The sequence below is a fragment of the Apteryx mantelli genome, chromosome 34 (genome assembly GCF_036417845.1).
Source record: "Apteryx mantelli isolate bAptMan1 chromosome 34, bAptMan1.hap1, whole genome shotgun sequence".
Lineage (NCBI taxonomy): Eukaryota > Metazoa > Chordata > Aves > Apterygiformes > Apterygidae > Apteryx > Apteryx mantelli.
In genome coordinates this window covers 2,098,420-2,117,045 of record NC_090011.1, presented here as the reverse complement: position 1 = coordinate 2,117,045, position 18,626 = coordinate 2,098,420, and the positions used below count along the sequence as shown (strand labels likewise).

The 18,626-nt window shown below is 73.2% G+C and overlaps 3 protein-coding genes across 3 annotated transcripts in view; 2 read left to right on the top strand and 1 right to left on the bottom strand.

Moving 5' to 3' along the window:
- CCDC106 (coiled-coil domain containing 106) overlaps positions 1–852 on the top strand; it is a 6,110-nt gene extending 5,258 nt beyond the window's left edge. Inside the window, 2 exon segments of the mRNA XM_067314288.1 lie at positions 20–97; positions 677–852. Of these exon segments, the coding sequence (XP_067170389.1) occupies positions 20–97; positions 677–852 (254 nt within the window).
- Positions 1–18,626, top strand: part of LOC136994914 (nitric oxide synthase-interacting protein-like) — a 76,926-nt gene that overhangs the window by 2,013 nt on the left and 56,287 nt on the right.
- On the bottom strand, positions 4,512–11,140 carry LOC136994930 (nitric oxide synthase-interacting protein-like). Its single transcript, XM_067314370.1, is given in 9 exon segments — positions 4,512–4,608; positions 4,843–4,953; positions 5,807–5,998; positions 7,794–7,882; positions 8,693–8,837; positions 10,137–10,218; positions 10,701–10,806; positions 10,895–10,974; positions 11,096–11,140. Coding segments are annotated over 8 exon segments (867 nt in total). The 5' UTR covers positions 10,965–10,974; positions 11,096–11,140; the 3' UTR covers positions 4,512–4,536.

Genomic DNA, 18,626 nt, shown 5'->3' with positions numbered 1-18,626 from the left:
TCCTTCCCCCCCCCCCCAGGGCTGTTCCTGATGGACGAGGACGAGCCGGGCGCCGAGGACGAGCCCTTCCTCGACTCCGAGCCCGAGAGCCCCGACGGTGCGCGGGTGGGGGGACACGCGGGGACATGGGGACACGCGGGGAAGGGGAGGTGGGGACCCCCCGCGGGACCCGGTGCCACCCCTGGGGACACCTGCGGGGACCTGATGCCACCAGGACACCCCTGGGGACCAATGCCACCCTTGAGGACACCCCTGGGGACCTGGTGCCCCCCTTGAGGACGCAAGGCCACCCCTGGGGACCCAATACCACCCTTAGGGACACCTGTGGGGACCCGGTGCCACCCTTGGGGACCCCAGGACACCTGTGGGGATCCCCTTAGGGACCCAGTGCCATGCTTGGGGACCCAGCACCACTCTTGGGGACCCCCGAGGGAAGCCAGTGCCACCCTTGGGACCCCAGCACACCTTTGGGGACCCGATGCCACCCTTGGGGCCACCTGTGGGGACCCAGGGCCACCCGCGGGGACCCTAGGACACCTTTGGGGACCCAATGCCACCCTTGGGGCCACCCGTGGGGACCCAGCACCACCCGTGGGGACCCCAGGACCCCGGTGGGGACCCGATGCCACCCTTGGGGCCACCTGTGGGGACCCAATGCCACTCTTGGGGACCCCAGGACACCCATGGGGACCCAATGCCAACCTTGGGGACCCCCGTGGAGACCCAACACCACCCATGGGGACCCCAGGACCCCCTTGGGGACCTGATGCCACCCTTGAAGACCCCCATGGGTACCCAACACCACCCTTGGGGACCCCAGCGCCACCCTTGGAGACCCAGCGCCACCTTTAGAGCCGCCCTTGGGGACCCCAAGACACCCTTGGGGGCCCAATGCCACTCTTGGGGACCCCAAGACCCCCATGGAGACCCAGTGCCACCCTTGGGGACCCCAGGATACCCCTGGGGACCCAATGCCACCCGTGGGGACCCTAGGACCCCCGTAGGGACCCGATGCCACCCTTGGAGACCCCCATGGGGACCTAGCACCACCCCGGGGGACCCCAGGACCCCCTTGGGGACCCCAGCGCCAGCCTTGGGGACCGCAAGACCCCTACGGGGACCCAATGCCACCCTTGGGGCCACCCTTGGGGCCCCAGCGCCCCCCCCCCCGTGCCCCCCCATCCCCCCGCACGGGGCAGCGCCGTGGGGTGACGGTGACGGTGACGCCCGCAGAGGGCAGCGGCCCGGAGGCGGCGGTGGCGGCGGCGGCGGAGGAGACGGTGGCGGCGGTGGCAGCGGCGGTGGCCGGGGGGGGCGCGGGGGGGCCCGCAGTACGCCCCGCTCCCTGCCCGTCTCCGTGCCCGTGTGGGGCTTCCGGCCCGGCGGCGCCGAGCCCCGCTCCTCCGACGAGGACGCCGGCAAGGTGCGCGCGCCCCGGGGGGGGTATCTATGGGGCTGGGGGGGGGTCTGTGGGGGGTCTATGGGTCTGGGGGGGGCCTATGGTGCTGGGATTGGGGTCTGGGGGGTTGGAGGGGGGGGTTGGGGGGGTCTATGGGGCTGGGGAGGGGATCTATGGGGCTGGGGGGGGCCTATGGGGCTGGGATCTATGGGGCTGGGGGGATCCTGGGGGGTCTGGGGGGCCTATGGGGCTGGGATTGGGGGTTGGGGGGGGTCTGTGGGGCTGGGGGAGGGGATCTATGGGGCTGGGGGGGGGTTGTGGGGTTGGAGGGGGTCTGGGGGGGTCTATGGGGCTGGGATTGGGGTCTGGGGGGCTGGAGGGGGGTCTGGGGGCCTATGGGGCTGGGATGGGGTTTGGGGGGGGTCTGTGGGGCTGGGGGGCCTGTGGGGCTGGGATTGGGGTCTGGGGGGCTGGAGGGGGGTCTGGGGGGGGCCCATGGGGCTGGGAGGGGGGGTTTGGGGGGATCCTGGGGGGGGGCCTATGGGGCTGGGGGGGGTCTGTGGGGCTGGGATTGGGGGCTGGGGGGCTGGGGGAGGGGATCTATGGGGATGGGGGGATCCTGGGGGGTCTGGGGGGGCCTGTGGGGCTGAGATGGGGGTCTGGGGGGGTCTGTGAGGCTGGGGGAGGGGGGCCTATGGGGCTGGAGGGGGGTCTGGGGGGTCTATGGGGCTGGGATGGGGGTTTGGGGGGATCCTGGGGGGGGCCCATGGGGGTGGGGGGGGGTCTATGGGGCTGGAGGGGGTCTAGGGGGGGTCTGTGGGGGGAATCTATGGGGCTGGGGTGGGGGTTTGGGGGGGGCTGTGAGGCTGGGGGAGGGGATCTATGGGGCTGGGGGGATCCTGGGGGGTCTGGGGGGGGCCTGTGGGGCTGGGATGGGGGACGGGGGGGCCTGGGGGGGCCTATGGGCTGAAGGGGGCCCTGGGGGGTGGGGTCTGGGGGGGGCCTATGGGGTTGGGGGGGGTCTGTGGGGTGGGGAGGGGTTCTATGGGTCTGGGGGGGGTCTGGGGGGGCCTATGGGGCTCAGATGGGGGCTGGGACTGGGGGGTTTTGGGGGACCCCCCCGACCCCCATTTCCCCCCCCCCAACACCCCCCCCAAAACGGTGCATGTCGCTCCCAGCATGCAGGCGCCTGCCAGGCCGGGGGGATTTGGGGGGGTCTTAGGGGAGGTTTTGGGGAGGTTTTGGGGGGTTCGGGGGGGTTTTGGGGGTGCAGAGCAGGTTTTGGGGGTTCGGGAGAATTTGGGGGACCCCCCCGAACCCCGTTTCCCCCCCCCCAGCGCCCCTCGCCCGACCTGGAGCGCCTGCCAGGCGGGGGCGTTTGGGGGGTCTTAGGGGAGGTTTTGGGGAGGTTTTTGGGGGTTTGGGGGGGTTTTTGGGGGTGCAGAGCAGGTTTTTGGGGTTCGGGAGAATTTGGGGGGACCCCCCCGAACCCCGTTTCCCCCCCCCCAGCGCCCCTCGCCCGACCTGGAGCGCCTGCCAGGCCGGGGGGCGTTTGGGGGGGTCTTAGGGGAGATTTTGGGGAGGTTTTGGGGGTTCAGGGGGGTTTTGGGGGTGCAGAGCAGGTTTTTGGGGTTCGGGAGAATTTGGGGGACCCCCCCGAACCCCGTTTTCCACCCCCCCCCCCCAAGCGCCCCCTCGCCCGACCTGGAGCACATCGCCGCCAGCATGCGAGCCCTGGCCCTGCGCGGCTCCGACGGCACCGAGATGTTCGGCGACCTGCCGCGGCCCCGGCTCCTGGCCGGGGACCCCCACGGCCTGGCCCCCCAGTGACCCCCCCCGAACCCCCCCGGGGGGGACCCCCAAAAATCCCGGGGGACCCCAAAAACCCCAGGGATCCCCCCCCCAAAACTGCCCGGGGGGGGGGAAGCAACCCCCCCCCCCAAAGCCTGGTGCCTCCCCCCAAAAGCTCCTTGGTGGGATCAGGCTGTTGGGACCCCAAATTCTTCTGGGGGGTCCCCAAAATCTTGGGGGGGCCCCCAAAAATTTCCCGGGGGGGGTCAAGTCATGGGGACCCCCCCCAATATTTTTTGGGGGGGTGCCAAAATCCCTCTGGGGGGGTCCCCAAAATGTCCAGGGAGAGGGTCAGGTCATGGGGGGTCCCCCCAAAATCCCAGGGGGGGTCAGGTCATGGGGGGGTCCTCAAAATCCCCTGGGGAAGGGAGGGGAGGTTGAGGGGGGCCCCCCCAAAGCACTGGGGGGGTCCCCAAAACTCCCCCCCATTGGGTGCTTAGCCTGGGGGGGGGCACCCACAACCCCTCTGGGCCCCCCCCCAAAAGGGGCGGAGCTTCAAATTACCCCAGGGGAGGGGCTAAAATGGGGGGGGGCACCCTGACCCCCTGGGGGCACCCCAAAAGCCTCTTCCTATTCGGGGGGGTCCCCAAGCCTCATGGGGGGGTTCCCAACCCCCCCCAATTTATAGCTGGGGGGGGGTCCTGCCCCCCCCCCAGCCCCCCAACACTACAGCCAGGGGGGGCCCCAAAGTGTCTTATGGGGGGGCTGCCCCCAATCTTGCACAAGGACGAATAGGGGCCCCCCCTTTTTTGGGGAGGGGGGGGGCTCCCCTCACGCCCCCCCCACAAACCTGCTGCGGGGCCCCGGCGCCCCTCCCCCCCTTTTATACCAGATGCGCGGGGGCGGGGCCCGGCCGCGAGGCCCCCGCCCCTTCTCTATTTTTGTCCAAAGACGAGTGGGCCCCGCCCCACCGGCCCCGTCTCGGCCAATAAACGATGCTTTTACCAGCCTGCGGGGTGCCGGCTCTTGATTGGACGAGAGGCGCCGCGGGGCGGGGCAGGTCGCGCCTCCCACGTGGGGCTGCGGCGAGACTGGGGAGGGCGCTTAAAGGGGCGATGCCGAAGGGGTGGGGCCCACAGGGTGTGATGAGTTGCCCGCACTCAGCCAGGGCCTCCCCCAAACACAGCGTCGAATCAAGGGGAAAAATACATTTATTGTGGGGGTGGGAGGAAGCTCGGGGGGGGGGTCCTGGGATCTTCCTTGCGGATCTTGGGGGCCCCCAGGAGGGTCGCAGGGGGCTGGGGGGGCCCCTTGGGGGGGGGGGGTCTTGGGATCCCCCCCCCGGTCTAGGCCTGCATCACGGGCCGGGACTTCTTGGCCTCCAGGCAGATCCCGGAGCCAGCGAAGCCGGTGCCACCCTGGAAGGGGGGGGGAAAAGAGGAGTGTGGGGGGGGGGCTATAGGGGGCCCCCCCATCCCTTCTGCCCCCCCTCCAAGAGACCCTTGCAGCCCCCCATTACCCCCCCCCAGACTCCTCCGGACTCCCAGGACCCCCCCAAACTCCTTCAGGACTCCCCAGACACCCCCAACCCCCCTGAGGACCCCTCGACCCCCCCCCAGAGACCCCCCCGACCCCCCCGGCCCCGCACGGACCCGCTGCAGCACGATGATGTCGCTCTCGGCCAGGGCGGCGCCGCTCACCGGGTCCCGCATGTCCTTGCGGATGAGGCGCTCGACGCAGGCCAGCGTCACCACCGCCGCCCCCTGCGCCCCCCCCCCCCAACGGACCCCCCCGTCAGTGGGGGCTGCTGGGGGGGGGGGCGCATCCCGGGGTGGGGGGGAGACCCCAGGAATTGGGGGGGACCCCACGATGAAGGGGGGGGAATCCCAGGGTGGGGGGGGATCCCGGGACAGGGGGGGGGTCCCAGGGTGGGGGGGGTCCCAGGGAACAACCCTGGGGGTGGGGGGGGGGCCTGGGAAGGGGTCACGAGGGGTAGTTAAGGGTCACGGGGGCAGTTGGGGGGGGGTCCCTGGAGCAGTTAGGGGTCACAGGGGGTGGTTGGGGGGTCCCCGGGGCAGTTAGGGGTCACAGGGGGCAGGTGGGGGGGGTCCCCAGGGCAGTTAGGGATCACGGGGGGCAGTTGGGGGGGTCCCTGGGGCACTTAGGGGTCCGAGGGAGCAGCTATGGGTACCGGGGGGGCAATTAGGGATCCCAGGGAGCACTTAGGGTCCCAGGGGGGCAATTAGGGTCCCGGGGGGGCAATTAAGACACTCATGATGGGCACAGGACGGTGCCAACCCCAGCGCTGCCCTGTTCCACGGTGCCCAGGGGGGAATTAAGGGTCCCAAAGGGGCACTTAGAGGTCCCAGGGGGGCAATTAAGGATCCGGGGGGGCAATTAGGGGCCCGGGGGGGGCAATTAGGGGTCCCGGGGGGGCAATTAAAACACTCATAATGGGCACAGGACGGTGCCAACCCCAGTGCTGACCTATTCCACGGTGCCCGGGGGAATTAAGGGTCCCAAAGGAGCAATTAGGGATCCCAGGGGGGCAATTAAGGATCCGGGGGGGCAATTAGGGACGCGCGGGGGGGGCAATTAGGGACGCGGGGGGGGCACTCACGAGGGGCGCAGCACGGCGCAGGGCACGGCGTTGCCCAGCACGTCGCCGGTGACGGCGCAGACGTAGCGGTCGCGGCGGGTGAGCAGGGCGACGCGCTCCAGGCCCGGCTCGGCGGCGCGGAAGCGCACGGACACCAGGTCGCGGCGGCGCAGCGGGCGCCCGCTCATGGGGCAGCGCAGCACGGGGTCCTGCGCCCGGACGCCTGGGTCCCTCGGACGCCTGGGCCCCTCGGACGCCTGGGCCCCCTCGGAGCCCGGTGTCCCCCCTCCCCGAAACCGCCCTGTGCCATGGGGTCCTGCGCCCGGACGCCTGGGCCCCCTCGGACGCCTGGGCCCCTCAGAGCCCGGTGTCCCCCCTCCCCGAACCGCCCTGTGCCATGGGGGTCCTGCGCCCGGACGCCTGGGTCCCTCGGACGCCTGGGCCCCCTCGGAGCCCGGTGTCCCCCCCCCCCCCCGAACCGCCCCGCGCCACGGGGTCCTGCACCCGGACGCCTGGGTCCCTCGGACGCCTGGGCCCCCTCGGACGCCTGGGCCCCTCAGAGCCCGGTGTCCCCCCCAGAACCGCCCTGTGCCATGGGGTCCTGCGCCCGGACGCCTGGACCCCTCGGACGCCTGGGCCCCCTTGGAGCACCCTGCCACCCCCCCGAACCGCCCTGCGCCATGGGGTCCTGCGCCCGGACGCCTGGGCCCCTCGGACACCTGGGCCCCTCGGAGCCCGGTGTCCCCCCCCCGAACCGCCCTGTGCCATGGGGTCCTGCGCCCGGACGCCTGGGCCCCCTCGGATGCCTGGGCCCCCTCGGACGCCTGGGCCCCCTCGGAGCACGCTGCCACCCCCCCGGACCGCCCTGTGCCATGGGGTCCTGCGCCCGGATGCCTGGGCCCCTCGGACGCCTGGGCCCCCTCGGAGCACGCTGCCACCCCCCCCGGACCGCCCTGTGCCATGGGGTCCTGCACCCGGACGCCTGGGCCCCTTGGACGCCTGGGCCCCCTCGGAGCACGCTGCCACCCCCCCGGACCGCCCTGTGCCATGGGGTCCTGCGCCCGGACGCCTGGGCCCCTCGGACGCCTGGGCCCCCTCGGATGCCTGGGCCCCCTCGGAGCCCGGTGTCCCCCCCCCCCCCCGGACTGCCCCGTGCCACGGGGTCCTGCGCCCGGACGCCTGGGCCCCTCGGACGCCTGGGCCCCCTCGGAGCAGGCTGCCACCCCCCCGGACCGCCCTGTGCCACGGGGTCCTGCGCCCGGACGCCTGGGCCCCTCGGACGCCTGGGCCCCCTTGGAGCACCCTGCCACCCTCCCGAACCGCCCCGCGCCACGGGGTCCTGCGCCCGGACGCCTGGGCCCCTCGGACGCCTGGGCCCCTCGGACGCCTGGGCCCCCTCGGAGCACGCTGCCACCCCCCCCGGACCGCCCTGTACCATGGGGTCCTGCGCCCGGACGCCTGGGCCCCTCGGACGCCTGGGCCCCCTCGGAGCCCGGTGTCCCCCCCCCCGAACCGCCCTGTGCCATGGGGTCCTGCGCCCGGACGCCTGGGCCCCTCGGACGCCTGGGCCCCTCGGAGCCCGGTGTCCCCTCCCCGGACTGCCCCGCGCCATGGGGTCCTGCGCCCGGACGCCTGGGCCCCCTCGGACGCCTGGGCCCCCATGCTAGAACCGCCCCCCCCCCGATCCCACCCTGGCCGGGGTGCTGTGGGGCAGGACCGTAGGATGCCATGGGGCACTGTGGGGCAGCGTGGGGTGCTGTGGGGCAGCCATGGGGCAGTGTGGGGTGCCATGGGGTGGCTGTGGGGCAGCCGTGGGGCAGCCGTGGGGCAGCCGTGGGGCACCATGGGGTGGCTGTGGGGCAGCTGTGGGGCAGCTGTGGGACACTGTGGGGTGCCATGGCAGCCGTGGTGCAGCCGTGGGTGGCCGTGGGGCACCATGGCAGCCATGGGGTGGCTGTGGGGTGCTGTGGGGCAGCTATGGGGCAGCCGTGGGGCAGGACTCACGGGCTTGGGCAGCCGCCCGGCGTCGGCCTCAGGGGTGAGCGACGGGATCCAGAAGCTGGGCAGGGCCTGCGGCTCCGGGCCGGGGGGCGCTGGGGGGGGGGGCGGGGGGGGGCGTCAGCCCCACGGCTGCCCCACGGCCCCCCTGGATCCCCCCTCCTGCCCTATAGCCCCCCCATAACCCTCCTCCTGCCCCATAGCCCCCCATAACCCCCCCATAACCCCCCCTCCTGCCCCATACTGCCCCCAGAGCCCCCCTCCTGCTCCATAACTCCCCTCATAACTCCTCTCTTGCCCCATAGCCCCCCCATAACCCCCTTCCTGCCCCATAGATGCCCCCCAGAACCCTTCTGCTGCCCCATAGCACCCCTATAATCCCTCTCCTGCCCCATAGTGCACCCATAGCCCCCCCGAGCCCCCCTTCCTGCCCCATAGAGCCCACCAGAGCACCCCTCCTGCCCCACAGCTGCCCCCAGAGCCCCCCTCCTGCCCCATAGCGCCCCCATAATCTTCCCTAGAGCCCCTCTCTTGCCCCATAGCCCCCCGAGAGCCCCTTCAGAACCCCCCTCCTGCCCCATAGCGCCCCCCATAACACCCCTCCTGCCCCATAGCCCCCCCCAGAGCCCCTCTCCTGCCCCATAGGCCCCCCATAACCCCCCTCCTGCCCCATTGCACCCCCCCATAACCCTCTTCCTGCTCCATAGCCCCCCCTGAGGCCCCCTCCTGCCCCATAGCACCCCCATAACCCTCCTCCTGCCCCATAGCCCCCCCATAACCCCCCTCCTGCCCCATAACCCCCCCTATAACCCCTCTCCTGCCCCCTAGCCCCCCCCCGAGGCCCCCTCCTGCCCCCTAGCGCCCCCATAACCCCCCCGCGGCCCCCCAGCGCCCCCCCCGCGCACCCGAGGGCCCGGCGGCGCCGTGGGGCAGCGAGCGGCTGACGATGGCGCCCTCGGTCTCCAGGAAGCCGCGGACGGCGGCCTCGGCCCCCGCGCGGCCTCGCTGCTCCCGCTCGCGGCGCCGCTGCGCCCGCTGCCGCTCGTAGGCCTGCGCGCCCCCCGCCCCCGTCACCCGGACGCCTGGGCCCCCTCCCCGGACGCCCCCGTCACCTGCCCGGACGCCTGGGCCCCGCCCCGGACGCCCCCGTCACCCGCCCGGACGCCTGGGCCCCCGCCCCGGACACCTGGGCCCCTCGCCCCGGACACCTGGGTGCCCGCCCGCGCGCCCCCCATCACCCGCCCGCACGCCTGGGCCCCCCTCCCCGGACACCTGGGCCCCTCACCTGCATGCCCCCGTCACCCGCCCGGACGCCTGGGCCCCTCGCCCCGGACACCTGGGCCCCTCACCCACACGCCCCCGTCACCCGCCCGGACGCCTGGGCCCCTCGCCCCGGACACCTGGGCCCCTCGCCCACACGCCCCCGTCACCCGCCCGGACGCCTGGGCCCCTCGCCCCGGACACCTGGGCCCCTCGCCCACACGCCCCCGTCACCCGCCCGCACGCCTGGGCCCCTCGCCCCGGACACCTGGGTTCCCGCCCGCACGCCCCCGTCACCCACCCGGACGCCTGGGCCCCTCGCCCCGGACACCTGGGCCCCTCGCCCGCACGCCCCTGTCACCCGCCCGGACGCCTGGGCCCCTCGCCCCGGACACCTGGGTGCCCGCCCGGACGCCTGGGCCCCCTCCCCGCACGCCCCCGTCACCACACCGGACGCCTGGGCCCCTCCCCAGACTCCTGCGTCACCTGCCCGGACGCCTGGGCCCCTCGCCTGCACACCCGCGTCACCCGCCCGGACACCTGGGTCCCTCCCGGACGCCTGGGCCCCTCACCCTGGATGCCTGGGTGCCCGCCTGGACGCCTGGGCCCCTCGCCCGCACACCTGGGTCACCCACCCGGACGCCTGGGCCCTTCCCGGACGCCTGGGCCCCCTTGCCCGCACGCCCGCGTCACCCCGCCTGGACGCCTGGGCCCCTCCCGGACGCCTGGGTGCCCACTCGGACACCTGCATCACCCGCCCGGACACCTGAGCCCTTCCCGGACACCTGGGTTCCCCCCCCGGACGCCTGGGCCCCTCGCCCCAGACGCCTGGGTTCCCCCCCCGGACGCCTGGGCCCTCACCTCAGACACCTGGGCCCTGCCCCGGACGCCTGGGCCCCTCGCCCCGCACGCCTGGGTCACCCACCCGGACACCTGGGCCCTTCCCCGGACACCTGGGCTCCCTCCCCTGGATGCCTGGGATCCCCCGGACACCTGGGCCCCCTCCCTGGATGCCTGGGCTCCCTCTCCAGATGCCTGGGTTCCCTGTGCCCGGACGCCTGGGCCCCCCCCCGGACGCCTGGGCCCCACCTTGGTCTGGCGGGCGATGTCGCGCTTCTGCCGGATCATGTATTCCAAAATGGCCTCGCGCTCGTACAGGAAGCCGTCGGGGCTGCGGCGCAGGCGGCGTCACGGGGGGGGCGCCCGGGACCCCCCCCCGTCCCCCCCCCTAAACCCCCGCGAGGGGCCCTTGGGGGGGTGGGGGGCACCCAGGGGTCCTGGGGGGGGGCTCAAAGGGGTCCCAGGAGGCTCCTTGGGGGGCTCAAGGGGTCCCGGGGGGACTCAAGGGGTCCTGGGGGGGGGTCTGGGGTGTCCCCTGGGGTTTTGGGGTGTCCCCTGGAGGACTGGGGTGTCCCCAGGTATTTGGGGGGGGTCTAGGGCTTTAAAGAGGGGTCTCAGGGAGTTTTGGGGGTGTCCTGGGGGGGGCTGGGGGGGCTCCTGGGGGGCTTAGGGGGTCCCTGAGGGGGTCTGGGGTGTCCCAGGGGGGGTTGGGGGGCTCCTGGGGGGGTCTGGGGTGTCCCTGTGGGGCTTGGGGGACTCCCAGGGGGGGGTTTTGGGGGGGGAGGATTTCGGGGACCCCCCCAGCAGACTCACGTCACCACGGGGTCGCGGCAGGGCTGCAGCGAGAGGCAGCAGCAGTCGAAGTCCTTGATGGCGTCGCGGCTGAGGCGCACGTTCTGCGTGCCGTAGCCCGAGGCGGCTGCGCGGGGGCGGGGGTCACGCACACGCGTGGGTCCCCCCCCACGCGTCTCCCCCCCACGCATGTCCCCCCCCCCGCGGCGCCTCACCCGTGTCCTTCTTCTTCTCGTGGTAGGTGTACACGGCGCCCGCCGTGCAGTTCTTGCCGTGGCGCGTCATGGCCGCCGCCCTGGGGGTGAGGCAAAGAAGGGGGGGGGTCAGGGGGTGCTGGCGGGGCCCAGGCGTCCCGGTGCCCCCCCCCAAAAAGGGGCCCAGGCGTCCCGGTGCCCCCCCCCCCCCGCTCTACGCACGAGGCTGCTCGCTCCCGAGAGGGCCCAGGCGTCCGAGGCGGAGATGGAGGGAGGGAAAGCTTAGGCGGTTGCACCCCCGCTGCCCGCCCCGGCGCTTCTGCCCCGCCGCGCCGGAAGCCGGAAGTGGCGCGACCGGAAGTGGTGGCGCGTTTCCGGGCGGCGCCTGGGTGCAGCCGCGGGAGCGGCCCGGCCCGACCCGGCGCTGCCGCGCGGAGGTTCCGCCCCACCCCGCCCCGCCCCGCCCCCACCGGCGGGACCCAGGCGTCCGGGCCCCCCCCGCCCCCCAGTCGCCCCTGTGACCCTCCAGTTACCTCCCAGTTCACTCCAGTTCCCCCCAAGGCCTCCCAGTTACCTCCCACTTCCTCCCAGTTCTCCCCAGTTACTCCCCAGTTACCCTGATTCCCTCCAGTTGCCCCCAGTTGCCCTCAGTTTCCTCCCAGTTGCCCCCAGTTCCTCCCAGTTGCCCCCAGTCCCCCTACTTCCCCCCAAGTCTCCTCCAGTTGCTCCCCAGTCACCTCTCAGTTACGTCCCAGTTCCCCCCAGTATCCCCAGTACTGGGCGCTCGCGTTCCCTCCCGGTTACCCCCAGTGGCTCCCAGTTACCCCCCAGTTTACCCCAGTTACCACCCAGGAATCCCACTGCCCTCAGCCTCCCACGACGACACGCGTGTGCCTTGCACGAGCCTAGTGCGACACAGGGGGGCGGGGCTTGCCGCGGTGCTGCCCCCCATTGGCGGGAGGCGGGACACGGGCGGCGCCGCGCGGCCAATCGGGCGTCGAGGCCGGCGGGGCGGGAAAGGCGGGACTACAGCTCCCAGCGGCCCCCGCGGCCCCCCTCCCTTCCCCGCCCAGCCCAGCCCCGGGGCATGATGGGATTCGTGGTCCTCCAGGCACTGGCGGGGCTGTGGCAGGGAGGGAGCCCCGAACACGCGTGAGACCCGAACATGCGTGTGAGTCCCGAGCGTGCATGTGAGCCCAGAGCACGTGTGTGAGACCCAAACACGTGTGTGAGACCTGAACATGTGAGCTTGGAACATGCGTGTGAACCCTGAACACGTGTGAGACCCGAACATGCGTGTGAGCCCGGAACACCTGTGTGAGCCTCAAATACACATGTGAGACCCAAGCACGTGTGTGAAACCTGAACATATATGAGACCCAAACACGCGTGTGAGCCTAGAGAATGCATGCATGACATATGCTTAAGTGCTGAACACGTGTGTAAAACCCACAGACGCATGTGAGATCAGTACACGTGTGTGAGCTTGGAGTACATATATGAGCCTGCAGCACACACATGAATGTGGTACATGCATGTAAAAGCAGAACACGTATGTAAGATTTGTACAGGTATAAAACATACATATGCGTGAGAGCAGAACATACGTACAAATCTAGAGTACGTGTCAGAAATCAGCACACGCATGTGACACCAGCACATATATAATACATGCGCGTGCATGTAAAAGTAAGGCGTGTACAATTTTAGAGCACGTGTGACAGCCCAGCACACGTGTGACCCCAGAACACCCATGCGAGCCCGCTACATGTGTGTGAGCCTGATGTACATGTGTGGGCCCCATGCGCACGCCTGCGCCCAGAGCACACGCGTGTGTGAGCCGTGGTGCATGTGTGAGAGCTCGGCCCCCACGCGTGTCCCTGGGGGGGGTCTGAGGGGTCCTGGTCCCGAGGGGGGGTCCGTGAGGGAAACCCGGTGCCGTTGGGGCTCCCGGTCCCGGGGGGGGGGGGGAATCTGTGAGGGGAAGCCGGTGCTGGGAGTGGGATCCGTGAGGAAAACCCGGTGCCGTTGGGGCTCCCGGTCCCGGGGGGGGGGAATCCGTGAGGAGAAGTCGGTCCCGTTGGGGCTCCCGGTCCCGGGGGGAGGATCCGTGAAGGGAAGTCGGTCCCGGGGGGGGATCCGTGAGGGGAACCCGGTCCCGGGGGAGGAATCCGTGAGGGGAAGTCGGTCCCGTTGGGGCTCCCGGTGCCGGGGGGAGGATCCGTGAGGGAAACCCGGTCCCGTTGGGGCTCCCGGTCCCGGGGGAAGGATCCGTGAGGGAAACCCGGTCCCGGGGGGGGGGATCCGTGAGGGGAAGTCGGTCCCGGGGGGGGATCCGTGAGGGAAACCCGGTCCCGTTGGGGCTCCCGGTCCCGGGGGGGGGGAATCCGTGAGGAAAACCCGGTCCCGTTGGATCTCCCGGTGCCGGGGGAAGGATCCGTGAGGGAAACCCGGTCCCGTTGGATCTCCCGGTGCCGGGGGAAGGATCCGTGAGGGAAACCCGGTCCCGTTGGATCTCCCGGTGCCGGGGGAAGGATCCGTGAGGGAAACCCGGTCCCGGGGGGGGGAATCCGGGGGGGGAAGTCGGTCCCGGGGGGGATCCGTGAGGGAAACCCGGTCCCGTTGGGGCTCCCGGTCCCGGGGGCAGGGGAGGGGGGTGGGGGGGGGATCCGCGCGGCCCCTCAGAGGAGCCGCCGCCGCCGCCGCCGCCGCCGGCAGCTCGCCCCGCGCCGCCCCGCGCCGCCCCGCCCCTGCCGCCGCGGCGGCCGCGGGGGATTGTGGGAGGAAGCGGCGGCAGCGCTGCCCAGCGAACATGGCCGCTCCGTGACCGCTCCCGCCGCCGCCGCCGCCGCCGCCCTCCGCCGCCCCCGGCCCAGCCGCCCGGCCCGGCCCCGGGGGCGCCGCCGCGGCGGGGCCCGCGCCGCTCCCTCCCTCCCCTTCCCCCCCCCCTTTCCCTTCCCCTTGGCCCCGGCTCCGGGCCCGGTCGCCGGGGCCCGGTGCCCGGCCGCGGGGCCCGGCTCGGCCCGCCCCGCCTTCCCGCGCCGGGGCCGCCGCGGCCCCCGCCCGCCCCCCCCCATGGACAGGAACTACCCGGCCGCCGGCTTCGGGGACCCGCTGGCCGCCGGCCCCGGCTGGACCTACGAGCGCTCCGCCAAGGCCAGGTGGGGCCCGCGCCGGCGGCGGCGGCGGCATGGGGCGGCGGCATGGGGCGGCGGAGGAGGGCGCCGGGGGGAGCCCGGTGCACCGGGGGCTGCGGGGTCGGGGGTCCCGGTGCACCGGGTGCAGGGGTGCAGGAGCCCGGTGCACCGGGGGGAGAGGTGCACGGAGCCCGGTGCACCGGGTGCTGCAGGGTCGGGGGTCCCGGTGCACCGGGGGGAGAGGTGCACTGAGCCCGGTGCACCGGGTGCTGCAGGGTCGGGGGTCTCGGTGCACCGGGGGGAGAGGTGCATGGAGCCCGGTGCACCGGGGGGAGAGGTGCACTGAGCCCGGTGCACCGGGTGCTGCAGGGTCGGGGGTCTCGGTGCACCGGGGGGAGAGGTGCATGGAGCCCGGTGCACCGGGGGGAGAGGTGCACTGAGCCCGGTGCACCGGGTGCTGCAGGGTCGGGGGTCTCGGTGCACCGGGGGGAGAGGTGCACTGAGCCCGGTGCACCGGGTGCTGCAGGGTCTGGGGTCCCGGTGCACCGGGGCAAAAGGTGCATGGAGCCCCGTGCACCGGGAGCTGAGGGATCTGGGGACCCGGTGCAGCGGGTGCAGGGCTGCAGGAGCCCGGTGCACCGGGGGGAGAGGTGCACAGAGCCCGGTGCACCGGCTGCAGGAGTGCAGGAGCCCGGTGCACCGGGAACTGAGGGATCTGGGGACCCGGTGCACCGGGTGCAGGGGTGCATGGAGCCCGGTGCACCGGGTGCTGCAGGGTCGGGGGTCCCGGTGCACCGGGGGGAGAGGTGCTGGGACCCGGTGCAGCGGGAGCTGAGGGATCTGGGGACCCGGTGCAGCGGGTGCAGGGGTGCTGGGTCCCGGTGCACGGGAGGGGGGGGGGGAAAGGTGCCAGGAGCCGGTGCAACCGGGGGAGAGGTGCTGAGTCCCGGTGCACCGGGAGCTGGGGGACCTGGGGACACGGGGACCCTGGTGCACCGGGAGGAGGGGACAGGGGGACCCGGTGCACCGGGAGGAAAGGTGCTAAAGACCCGGGTCCTCGTGCGCCGGGTCCCCGCGTGTCCCCAGGGAGGAGGGTGCCGGGTCCTCGCGCGCCGGGTCCCCGCGCGTCCCCAAGGAGGAGGGTGCCGGGTCCTCGCGCGCCGGGTCCCCGCGTGTCCCCAGGGAGGAGGGTGCCGGGTCCTCGCGCGCCGGGTCCCCGCGTGTCCCCAGGGAGGAGGGTGCCGGGTCCTCGCGCGCCGGGTCCCCGCGTGTCCCCAAGGAGGAGGGTGCCGGGTCCTCGTGCGCCGGGTCCCCACGTGTCCCCAAGGCAGGAGGGTGCCGGGTCCTCGTGCGCCGGGTCCCCGCGCGTCCCTAGGGAGGAGGGTGCCGGGTCCTTGCGCGCCGGGTCCCCGCGTGTCCCCAAGGAGGAGGGTGCCGGGTCCTCGTGCGCCGGGTCCCCGCGTGTCCCCAAGGAGGAGGGTGCCGGGTCCTCGCGCGCCGGGTCCCCGCGCGTCCCCAGGGAGGAGGGTGCCGGGTCCTCGTGCGCCGGGTCCCCGCGTGTCCCCAGGGAGGAGGGTGCCGGGTCCTCGCGCGCCGGGTCCCCGCGTGTCCCCAGGGAGGAGGGTGCCGGGTCCTCGCGCGCCGGGTCCCCGCGTGTCCCCAGGGAGGAGGGTGCCGGGTCCTCGCGCGCCGGGTCCCCGCGTGTCCCCAGGGAGGAGGGTGCCGGGTCCTCGTGCGCCGGGTCCCCGCGTGTCCCCAAGGAGGAGGGTGCCGGGTCCTCGCGCGCCGGGTCCCCGCGTGTCCCCAGGGAGGAGGGTGCCGGGTCCTCGTGCGCCGGGTCCCCGCGTGTCCCCAAGGAGGAGGGTGCCGGGTCCTCGCGCGCCGGGTCCCCGCGTGTCCCCAGGGAGGAGGGTGCCGGGTCCTTGCGCGCCGGGTCCCCGCGTGTCCCCAGGGAGGAGGGTGCCGGGTCCTCGTGCGCCGGGTCCCCGCGTGTCCCCAGGGAGGAGGGTGCCGGGTCCTCGCGCGCCGGGTCCCCGCGTGTCCCCAAGGCGGGAGGGTGCCGGGTCCTCGTGTGCCGGGTCCCCGCGTGTCCCCCGGCAGGAGGGTGCTGGGTCCTCGTGCGCGTTCCCGCTCATTCCCGCTCCGTTCTCGCTCCCCGCTCGCTCCGTGCGCGTCCCCCCCCCCCTCGTGTGACCCGTCCCCCCCCCCCGGGTGACCCGTCCCCGCCGTGTGACACGTGTCCCCGCAGCCTGGTGTACGGGGGCTCGCGGGGGACCCACCCCGACGCCGACCTGCTGCACCGGCAGCCCTACGGTGCCCCCCACCCGCTCCAGGGTTATGCCGCCAACCACCACCCCCCAGGTAGGCCACCGCGCGTCCCCTCCGCGTCCCCTCCGCGTCCCCCTGTCCCCTCCGTGTCCCCCGGTCCCCCCCGTCCTTCCCTGGTCGCGTCCCCGGCGTCCCTGTCCCCGTGGTTGTGTCCCCAGCGTCACCGTCGTCCCCGCGGTCGCGTCCCCAGTGTCCTCGTGGTCACATCCCCATCATCTCTGTCCCCATTGTCCCCATCGTCCCCGCGGTCGCATCCCCGTCGTCACCGTCATCCCCATGGTTGTGTCCCCGCGGTCACGTCCCCGTCGTCTCCAGCGTCTGTGTCCCTGTGGTTGCGTTCCTGTCGTCCCCGCGGTCGCGTCCCCAGCGTCCTAGCGGTCACATCCCCAGCGTCCCTGTCCCCGTTGTCCCCAGCATCCCCACGGTCGCGTCCCCAGTGTCCCTGTCTCCATGGCTGCATCCCTGTCGTCCCCGTGGTCGCGTCCCCAGCGTCACCATCGTCCCCATGGTCGAGTCCCCAGCATCTTTGTGGTTGCATCCCCGCGGTCCCGTCCCTGCAGTCACGTCCCCATCGTCCCCATGGTTGCATCCCCAGCGTCACCATCGTCCCCATGGTCAAGTCCCCAGCGTCCCCGTGGTTACATCCCCGTGGTTGCGTCCCCGGCGTCACCATCGTCCCCATGGTCGAGTCCCCAGTGTCTCTGTGGTTGCATCCCCACGGTTGCGTCTCCATCGTCCCTGCGGTCACGTCCCAGTCGTCCCCATAGTGGTCATGTCCCCATCGTCCCCACGGTCGCATCCTTCTTGTCCCTATCCCCGGGGTCGCGTTCTCAGCGTCCCCGTCGTGGTGGCATCCCCATCGTGGTCGGGTCCCCCTCGTCCCCACGGTCGCGTCCCCATCGTGATCATGTCTTCAGCGTCCCATCGTGGTCGCGTTCCCCTCGTCCCTGCGGTCATGTCACCGTCGTGGTTGCGTCCTCATCGTCCCCACGGTCGTGTCCCCATCGTGTCCCCGCGCAGGACTCTCGGGGCTCTTCGAGACGGGGCTGCACCACGCGGGCGTCCCCGGCCCCTCATCCCCGCGTCCCCCGCGTCCCTGCGGTCGTGTCCCCCTCGTCCCCGTGTCCCCATCGTCCCCCCGCGCAGGACTCTCGGGGCTCTTCGAGACGGGGCTGCACCACGCAGGCGTCCCCGGCCCCTCGTCCCCGCGGTCGTGTCCCCATCGTCCCCGCGTCCCCACGTCCCCCCGTGTCCCCCCGTGTCCCCACCGTGTCCCCGCGCAGGACTCTTGGGGCTCTTCGAGATGGGGCTGCACCACGCGGGCGTCCCCAGCCCCTCGTCCCCCTCGTCCCCGCGGTCGTGTCCCCCTCGTCCCCGTGTCCCTATCGTGTCCCCACGTGTCCCCATCGTCCCCCCGTGCAGGACTCTCGGGGCTCTTCGAGACGGGGCTGCACCACGCGGGCGTCCCCGGCCCCTCGTCCCCGCGTCCCCCTCGTCCCCGTGTCCCTATCGTGTCCCCGTGTCCCTATCGTGTCCCCGTGTCCCCATCGTGTCCCCACGTGTCCCCATCGTGTCCCCGCGCAGGACTCTCGGGGCTCTTCGAGACGGGGCTGCACCACGCGGGCGTCCCCAGCCCCTCGTCCCCGCGTCCCCCTCGTCCCCGCGGTCGCGTCCCCCTCGTCCCCGTGTCCCTATCGTGTCCCCGTGTCCCCATCGTGTCCCCGCGCAGAACTCTCGGGGCTCTTCGAGACGGGGCTGCACCACGCGGGTGTCCCCGGCCCCTCATCCCCACGTCCCCCTCGTCCCCGCGGTCGTGTCCCCCTCGTCCCCGTGTCCCCATCGTGTCACCGTGTCCCCCCGTGTCCCCGCGCAGGACTCTCGGGGCTCTTCGAGACGGGGCTGCACCACGCGGGCGTCCCCAGCCCCTCGTCCCCGCGTCCCCCTCGTCCCCGCGGTCGCGTCCCCCTCGTCCCCGTGTCCCTATCGTGTCCCCGTGTCCCCATCGTGTCCCCGCGCAGAACTCTCGGGGCTCTTCGAGACGGGGCTGCACCACGCGGGTGTCCCCGGCCCCTCATCCCCACGTCCCCCTCGTCCCCGCGGTCGTGTCCCCCTCGTCCCCGTGTCCCCATCGTGTCACCGTGTCCCCCCGTGTCCCCGCGCAGGACTCTCGGGGCTCTTCGAGACGGGGCTGCACCACGCGGGCGTCCCCAGCCCCTCGTCCCCGCGTCCCCCTCGTCCCCGCGGTCGTGTCCCCCTCGTCCCCGTGTCCCTATCGTGTCCCCATCGTG